The 8,015-nt window shown below is 63.9% G+C and overlaps 2 protein-coding genes across 9 annotated transcripts; both read left to right on the top strand.

Annotated features, from left to right (window-relative positions):
- Positions 1-733: 733 nt before the first annotated feature.
- ACHE (acetylcholinesterase (Yt blood group)) lies at positions 734-6,556 on the top strand. Of its 8 annotated transcripts, XM_061153525.1 has the most exons (6): positions 734-834; positions 1,951-2,112; positions 2,414-3,503; positions 3,861-4,345; positions 5,145-5,314; positions 5,439-6,045. In XM_061153525.1, exons 3-6 carry the CDS (start codon positions 2,439-2,441, stop codon positions 5,564-5,566), a joined length of 1,848 nt encoding a protein of 615 aa, XP_061009508.1. In that variant the 5' UTR covers positions 734-834; positions 1,951-2,112; positions 2,414-2,438; the 3' UTR covers positions 5,567-6,045. The 8 variants fall into 8 exon arrangements, with proteins under 8 accessions (XP_061009508.1, XP_061009505.1, XP_061009504.1 ...); XM_061153522.1 differs by lacking the exon at positions 1,951-2,112 and having other exon boundaries at positions 752-834; XM_061153521.1 differs by lacking the exon at positions 1,951-2,112 and having other exon boundaries at positions 762-834; positions 2,417-3,503.
- A 105-nt stretch (positions 6,557-6,661) lies between these two features.
- Positions 6,662-7,814, top strand: UFSP1 (UFM1 specific peptidase 1 (inactive)). Its single transcript, XM_061153526.1, has one exon. The coding sequence runs from the start codon at positions 7,190-7,192 to the stop codon at positions 7,661-7,663; it is 474 nt and encodes a 157-aa protein (XP_061009509.1). The 5' UTR covers positions 6,662-7,189; the 3' UTR covers positions 7,664-7,814.
- The last annotated feature ends 201 nt before the right edge of the window (positions 7,815-8,015 follow it).

Raw genomic sequence — 8,015 nt, forward strand, 5'->3', positions numbered from 1 at the left:
CCGTCAGGGAACCGGCGCGAACCCACCCGCGGGGGTTCCGGAAGTTTCCACTGCGGCGGCGGCGGAATGCTGCCTCGCCCCGCAGCCTCTTCGCGTGCCACCACATTGGCCTTCCTTTTCGGGCGTCCCGGGGTCACCTCTCCCTCCCACGAGGGGTCTCCTCCCTCTTCGGGGGTCCACTTCCTATCCCGTCTGCTCTCCTGTTCACAGCCTCATTCCCACAGGTGTCACGTTTCCTCCACTAGTGTCACCCGGCCCCCTGAGAGGGTCGTCAGCCAAGTTTTCGCGTGCTGGTCCTCCCACGCCACCCCTGCGCTGTCGCGGCCAGGGATGCTCATTTATTTGGCCCCCAGCCCCGACTTCTCCAAGTGTGTCCGTCCGTCCGTGAGTGTCGGTCACTGCGTTTGTCTCCGGCTGTCACTGCAGGAGGCCGTCCGCACGTGTCTGTCTCCGCGGGCTTCTTCTGTCCGTCTGCCTGTCCCTGTGGGTGTCTGCTCCGCCGCTGAGGCTCTTTCGGTCGTGTCTGTCAGCGCGTGTCTGTCGTCTGTCGTCGTCTGTCACTGGAGTCCGTCTGGGCCCCGGGGTCTCTGGGTCTGGGCTTGGAGGGAGGGAGAGGGAGGGGAGGTGGCAGCGGGGGGAGGCGGGGAGGGGCGGGGGCGGAGACAAGGGGCGGGGGCGGGGGCGGGGGCGGGCGGGGGCGCCGAGCGGCCCGGAGGGGGTGTGTGCGGGGGGCCGGAGGCGGCGGCTGTCAGAGTCGGCTCAGCCTGCGCCGGGGAACATCGGCCGCCTCCAGCTCCCGGCGTGGCCCGGCCCGGCCCGGCCCGGCCGCCTCAGGTGAGTCTCCCGCCCCACCCGGGACCCCCACCACCACCACTCCGGGCAGAGGTCCATCCCGCGGCCCGGGTACGGTGAGCTCCCCGTGGGACCCAGGCCCCCAAACGGGACGCCCCCCGCGCCCCGGGGCCTGCCCAGCGACGCCCCCCACCGCCCCACACTCATCCTTAACTCTTCCCTCGCCGCCGCCGCCGCCGCATACTTACGGTTGCCCGCGCGGGAGACGGCAGCCCGCAGGGCCCGCCACCGCCACTGCTCCCGTATTCCTGTGGGGACCCCCGACCGCCGCTGCCCCTGCTCTCTCCCAAGTCCGGAGCCCCCCGGAAGATGCCCCCAGCTTGGGGGCGGAATCTGAGCTGCGCAGGTTCCTGGAGCGCGGCTGGGTCCTCCGGGATCCCGCGACCCCAATGCCCCTGCGCAGCGCCAGCCGAAGCCCCCTCCCAGACGCAGGCGTCCCCCTCCCGCGGGGACTCCGTCTCTATTTTGGGGATAGGGGAGGCTTAGCGGAAGCCCCGAGTTATAATTAGCCCCACTCGGGTTTCCTAGTTAATCTCCATCACCACCACCCAGCTCAGGACGGCGAGGGCTGGGTGAGGGGTGACCGGCGGGAGAGGGGGGGAGTTCCGACCCGGGGAATTTTGATCCCTTGGCTGGAGATGCCGGAACCGCAGCAGCTGCTGCCCCAAAATAGCGCCCCTGCCCCTGCAGCCGGGGATCTCCGGAGCTTCGAGAATACAGGCGTCCCGGTTCGCCCTTCAGACCCCTCGGCAATGCCCGCGAGCCCCCAGACCCCCGCCCCAAGTTCCCTGCTCCTGGACTCGGGGCGGGGAGCGCCGTCCTTTTCTCGGCCTCTACTGCCCCCCGCCGGCGGCAGCGTGCACCGCAGCATCGGATGGATGGAGGACTTGAGTCCTGGGGGGCCAGGGCTGGCGAGCCTGTTGTCTGAAGCTAGGCGAGCGGGGTGCGCAGTAGACGGGCACCCGCCGGTACCAGTGCGCTGTGTCAGACAGTGGATGAGGCGGGGCTGGGTGGGGCAGGGTATGGAGTAGGCAGTATTTGGGGTACCCCGGGGCCTGTGACTCCCACACTGTGAATGCCCAACCCATACCCCTCCAGGGCCCGGCCCTGGCCAACTGCAGGAGAGGCTGCGCCTTCACGCCACCTCAAGTTCCCCCATCGGGCGCCTCCCGTCAGTGAGGGCCCCGCCCCTGTCGGTGGCCTGCAGCCTGTAGTTGCGGTGCCTCCACTGGGCCCAGGGCGCTCCACTGGGGGAAGGAGGTGAGGGCAGTGGGTTCTGCCTCGCAGGGGAGGGTATTGCTGGGCAGGTCTGTCTCCGTTCCCTGCATTTATCTGTGTGTGTGTGTGTGCACGGGCGCGTGTGCCTGATCTCTGTCCCCTCTAGCTTCTTCTGTGTCCTTGCCTCTGCCTGTCTTCCTCCCTCCCTCCACTCTCCTCCTCTCTGCCAAACTGCCCCACCTCCTCTGCAGCTCAGTGATAACCCCTGGGCAAGAGTGTTACCTAATCATCTCCTTCCTCCTGGCAGCCTCGAGCCTTCACCCTCTGCCTTTCTTTCTCCCAGCAGACGCCTGCCTGCCCTGGCAGCCATGAGGCCCCCGTGGTGTCCCCTGCACACGCCCTCCCTGGCTTCCCCGCTCCTCCTCCTCCTCTTCTTCCTGGGAGGAGGGGCAGAGGCCGAGGGCCCAGAGGACCCAGAGCTGCTGGTGATGGTGCGTGGGGGCCGGCTGCGGGGCCTCCGCCTAATGGCCCCCAGGGGCCCTGTCTCTGCTTTTCTGGGCATCCCCTTCGCAGAGCCACCTGTGGGCCCCCGTCGCTTTCTGCCACCGGAGCCCAAGCGGCCCTGGCCAGGGGTGCTGAATGCCACGGCCTTCCAAAGCGTCTGCTACCAATATGTGGACACCTTGTACCCTGGCTTTGAGGGCACCGAGATGTGGAACCCCAACCGTGAGCTGAGCGAGGACTGCCTCTACCTCAACGTGTGGACACCGTACCCCCGGCCTTCGTCCCCCACCCCTGTCCTCGTCTGGATCTATGGGGGTGGCTTCTACAGCGGGGCCTCCTCCCTGGACGTGTACGATGGCCGCTTCCTGACCCAGGCCGAGGGGACTGTGCTGGTGTCCATGAACTACCGGGTGGGTGCCTTTGGCTTCTTGGCCCTGCCAGGGAGCCGGGAGGCCCCAGGCAATGTGGGGCTCCTGGATCAGAGGCTGGCACTGCAGTGGGTGCAGGAGAATGTGGCAGCCTTCGGGGGGGACCCAACGTCGGTGACTCTGTTTGGAGAAAGTGCAGGTGCCGCCTCCGTGGGCATGCACCTGCTGTCCCCACCCAGCCGGGGCCTGTTCCACAGGGCCGTGCTGCAGAGCGGGGCGCCCAATGGGCCCTGGGCCACAGTGGGCGTAGGAGAGGCCCGCCGCAGGGCCACACTGCTGGCCCGCCTCGTGGGCTGTCCCCCGGGCGGGGCTGGTGGCAATGATACAGAGCTGGTGGCCTGCCTGCGAATGCGGCCAGCTCAGGATCTGGTGGACCATGAGTGGCACGTGCTGCCTCAGGAAAGCGTCTTCCGCTTCTCCTTCGTGCCTGTGGTGGACGGAGACTTCCTCAGTGACACACCCGAGGCCCTCATCAATGCTGGAGACTTCCATGGCCTGCAGGTGACTAGTGGCTAGAGTGGGTGGAGCTGGTTCATCTAGGCCTGTTCTCTCACCCGCCCCTCCCGTTGGGGACCCAGGCATGAGGGTGGCTCCAGACCCACTCCCAAAGGCCTGGGCTTCTGGGCCCCATGGCCCCCTCCTCTTCCCCGAGGGCTCCATCCCAGGGTGGTCAGAGGGTCAGAGAGGAAAGGAAATGTGGGTATATTTTCTCTTTCTCTCTTTCCCTTCCCCAACCTCTCTCTTCCTCCCTGGTTCCGGGTCTATAACTTCCTCTCTCTGGCTTTTTGTCCATCTGTTTCTGTCTGCCTGTCTGTCTGTGCTTCCCCTCCCCCGCATCCCTCCATCCTGTCCCCCCAGGTGCTGGTGGGTGTGGTGAAGGATGAGGGCTCCTATTTTCTGGTTTATGGGGCCCCAGGCTTCAGCAAAGACAACGAGTCTCTCATCAGCCGGGCCCAGTTCCTGGCCGGGGTGCGGGTCGGGGTCCCCCAGGCAAGTGACCTGGCTGCCGAGGCTGTGGTCCTGCATTACACAGACTGGCTGCACCCTGAGGATCCAGCACGCCTGAGGGAGGCCTTGAGTGATGTGGTGGGTGACCACAACGTCGTGTGCCCCGTGGCCCAGCTGGCTGGGCGACTGGCCGCTCAGGGCGCTCGCGTCTATGCCTACATCTTTGAACACCGTGCATCCACGCTCTCCTGGCCCCTCTGGATGGGGGTGCCCCACGGCTATGAGATTGAGTTCATCTTCGGGCTCCCCCTGGAACCCTCGCTCAACTACACCATCGAGGAGAGAACCTTTGCCCAGCGACTGATGAGATACTGGGCCAACTTCGCCCGCACAGGGTCAGCGGTGCTGAGGGAAGGAGGGCCTCCAGGAGCCAGGGATAAACAGAGAGAGGGGAGGAGATAAGCAGGCACATAAACAAAGGGCCAGAGAGAGAGGGCAGGTTCACAAAGGAGACACAGAGGGAGAGAGAGAATGATGGAGGAGACCCCAAGAGAAGGGGAAGAGGAAGGCAAGGTCCTGATGACCCAAGGAGAGAGCGGAGGGATAAAGGAATCACCGTAGCAGATTGGAGCATGGACTGTAGAACTGGATCAGCTGGACCGGTGATGATTTTATTAGCTGTCTGAAGAAGGGGACCATAAATATCCCCATCACCTGGGTGTCCGCAGAAGTAATGATGTTCCTAGAGCTATGACTGGGCCTGGTTATAAAGAAAGGGCTCAGTAAATCAGAGCAATTTTTTAAATGGGAGAAACAAAGATGGAGCAGAAATAATTGAGAGTAAAGAAGAGGAACAATGGGGAGTTCCCTGATGGTCCAGTGGTTAAGACTTCTGGCTTCCACAGCAGAGGGTGTGGAACTACTGCATGCAGAGTGCAGCCAAAAAAAAAAAAAAAACACCAAAGAACAAGAATAGGAACAACAGAAAGAGGGAGGGCAGGAGGAAGGGAAAGACCCCAGAGGACAGAGCATGCTGGAAAAGAGAAAGGATTAACGAGGTGGTGGGAGGGAGGAGATGGGCTCTCCCTGGAGCCTAAGAGGGCAGGGCAGGGGTCAGGAAGCAGGCTGCCCCCTCCTACTCCCCATCTCCATTACCCAGCCCCCAGGGGCTGAGCCTCCCCTTTCCTTCCGCAGAGACCCCAATGACCCCCGGGACCCCAAAGCCCCACAGTGGCCACCGTACACGGCGGGAGCGCAGCAGTACGTGAGCCTGAATCTGCGGCCGCTAGAGGTGCGGCGAGGGCTGCGAGCCCAGGCCTGCGCTTTCTGGAATCGCTTCCTGCCCAAACTGCTCAGCGCCACCGGTACGCCGGGGCCTGCGGGCAGGGGCTGGGTGGAACGGGGGAGCGGGGGGCGTAAAGGGGCATGGAGAAAGAGAGAGAGGGGACTGGGAGCCGGCCGGGTGTAACCCCTCTCTTCTCCCCCCAGCCTCGGAGGCCCCCTGCACCTGCTCAGGCCCCGCCCACGGGGAGGCGGCCCCGAGGCCCAGGCCCGGCCTCCCCCTGCCCCTCCTTCTCCTCCTCTTTCTCCTCCTCTCCCGGCTCCTGCGGCTGTGACCACGGCCTCTCCCCTCTCCGGCCTCAGGGCCCCCCACCCCCTCCTCTAAAGAGTGGTCGGATCGCGGGGAAGGGCCTCATTCAGGGATCTTCGACCCAGCGCCCCCTCCCTCCTCAAACCGAGAAACTGAAACTAGACAGGGAAGGGCGGGGGGGGGGGGGGGGTACACCTACGACCCATCTCAGGGACCCACACACCTTCATTGTTTAAATGGAAATGAAAAAGTCAATTTTCTTTTTTTTTTTTTTTTTTTATAAAATTATTCTCTGGAGCCTGAGCTCGGTGTTGGGGGTGAGGGAGGCCCTGGGGCTAGATAGCACCCCCTAGTGGAGCTATAAACGCCAACCATTTCTGTCTCTTCTCTTTTCCCCACCAACCCACGGACCTCCTCCTCTGATCCCTTCGGTCCTCCTGTCTTCCGGTCATCTTCTTCCTCTCCCTCCTCCTCCCCGCCATTCTTCTCTGGCTCCGCCTCTACCCTCGCCCGCCCTCTGGTCTTGTCTTTCGCATATTCTCCTGATCCTCTTTCCACCACCCCACGTGGTCGCCTGCATTCTCCGTGTCTTCTCTGAACTCACGCTACCCCCTCTCCAACCCCCGCATGTCCGTTCCCGTTCTTCCCCATGTCCTCCCCCCACCCACTTGCCGGGCACTCTGGCCGCAGACACGCTGGACGAGGCGGAGCGCCAGTGGAAGGCCGAGTTCCATCGCTGGAGCTCCTACATGGTGCACTGGAAGAACCAGTTTGACCATTACAGCAAGCAGGATCGCTGCTCAGACCTGTGACCCAGGCGGGACCCCCACATCCCCTGCCCTGCCCGCTCCGCCTGGCCCCTCAGCTGTATATACTATTTATTTATGGGCTGGGATATTACACGGAGGATCCCTAGACCCTGCCCAGCCACCCCCGAATTTCCCCTGGGGCTCCCGGCCCTCTGCATGCCTCGGGCCAAGCCCCCTCCCCCGCGGTGCCTTCGCCCTCTGGGCTGCCAATAAACTGTTAACAGCCACGGGAGTGTGCGCGACTGGGGAGCCGGGGTCCGGGGAGAATGCTCCAACCATTGGGGCGGAGTGAATAAAGGGGTGGGTGCTAAACTCAGACCGGGGAGAGGATGCTGGGCGCAGCGTACTGTCTTCCCCGCCGCAGCCGGTAGGGCCCGCCCGCGAGTAGGAGCTCACGCCTGCGCAGTGAAGCCGGCGGCGCCGGCGCGGCGGTGCATTGTGGGAGACCCGAGGACCTACTTGGTCCTCACCGCCGCGATCGCGCCATGCGCTGCTACCAGGGGCCAGACGAGCGATCCCGGGGCCCTTGAGCCGGTGTTGCCTGCGGTCAGCCCTAGACTTGGGGCGGAGAAGGAGCGCTGGAACCCGGAGTTCGCGCCGCGCTGCTTGGAGGACGCATCTGCCTGGCCCGACAACCGCCGTTCCCGCCCGCCGCCCTGGAGCTGCTGAAGGACGTCCACCTGGGCCTGGCCCTGCCCGGCCGCGGCCCTACCCGCCTGGCCCTCCTCTCGGGCCACTATCTCTACTACCACTACGGCTGCGACGGAGTGGACGACCGCGGCTGGGGATGTGGCTACCGCACTCTGCAGACGCTGTTCTCGTGGCCAGAGGGCCGGCCCATGGGCGTACCCGAACTGGGTGCAGTGCAGGCGGCCCTGGAGGACATGGGCGACAAGCCCCCCGGGTTCCGGGGCTCTCAGAGCTGGATTGGCTGTGTAGAAGCCAGCCTCTGCCTGGACCACTTTGGGGGGCCCCAAGGGCGGCTGTGTCACGTTCCCCGTGGAGCAGGGCTTCAGGGGGAACTGGAGAGGCTGTATTCCCACTTTGCGGGGGGCGGGGGGCCTGTAATGGTTGGTGGGGATGCAGATGCCCAGTCCAAGGCCTTGCTGGGAGTATGCCTGGGCCCAGGAACCGAAGCCTATGTCCTGGTGTTGGACCCTCACTGCTGGGGTGCTCCGAAGAACCCCAGTGAACTACAGGCTGCTGGTTGGGTGGGCTGGCAAGAGGTAAGCACAGCCTTTGACCCCCACTCCTTCTACAACCTGTGCATGACCAGCTGCAACTCCAAAGAGCAGAACCACACCCTGGACTGAGGCTAAGTTCCCAGCACTGAGCAGCCTCTAGTCCTGTACACATTCATCCACCCTCATCTCAAAGGCAGAGGCTGCTTAATGTCAAACCCCCCAGTAAGTCCCAGCAAAGCCAGGGACTTTTGTTGTCAATAAAGTGGCAAGACCCAGCTAACCATGGCCCTAGCAATTTGGGGGGAGAATTCGGGGAGGTCAATATTGTACTATATATATATATACTGCCTGCAAACCAAGAGACCCAGGTTCGATCCCTAGGTCAGGAAGGTCCCCTGGAGAAGAGCACGGCAAGCCACTCCAGTATTCTTGCCTGGAGAACTCCGTGGACAGAGGAGCCTGGTGGGCTACAGCCCATGGA

Source organism: Dama dama, chromosome 10 (genome assembly GCF_033118175.1).
Source record: "Dama dama isolate Ldn47 chromosome 10, ASM3311817v1, whole genome shotgun sequence".
NCBI lineage: Eukaryota > Metazoa > Chordata > Mammalia > Artiodactyla > Cervidae > Dama > Dama dama.

Excerpts from the sequence above, each read along its gene's own strand:
- ACHE (XM_061153518.1), top strand. The coding sequence starts at position 1,928 with ATGCCCAACCCATACCCCTCCAGGGCCCGGCCCTGGCCAACTGCAGGA. Across the intron at positions 4,346-5,144 it reads GCCAACTTCGCCCGCACAGG|AGACCCCAATGACCCCCGGG; the intron begins GTCAGCGGTGCT and ends TTCCTTCCGCAG. Across the intron at positions 5,315-5,438 it reads CAAACTGCTCAGCGCCACCG|CCTCGGAGGCCCCCTGCACC; the intron begins GTACGCCGGGGC and ends TTCTCCCCCCAG.
- UFSP1 (XM_061153526.1), top strand. The coding sequence starts at position 7,190 with ATGGGCGTACCCGAACTGGGTGCAGTGCAGGCGGCCCTGGAGGACATG.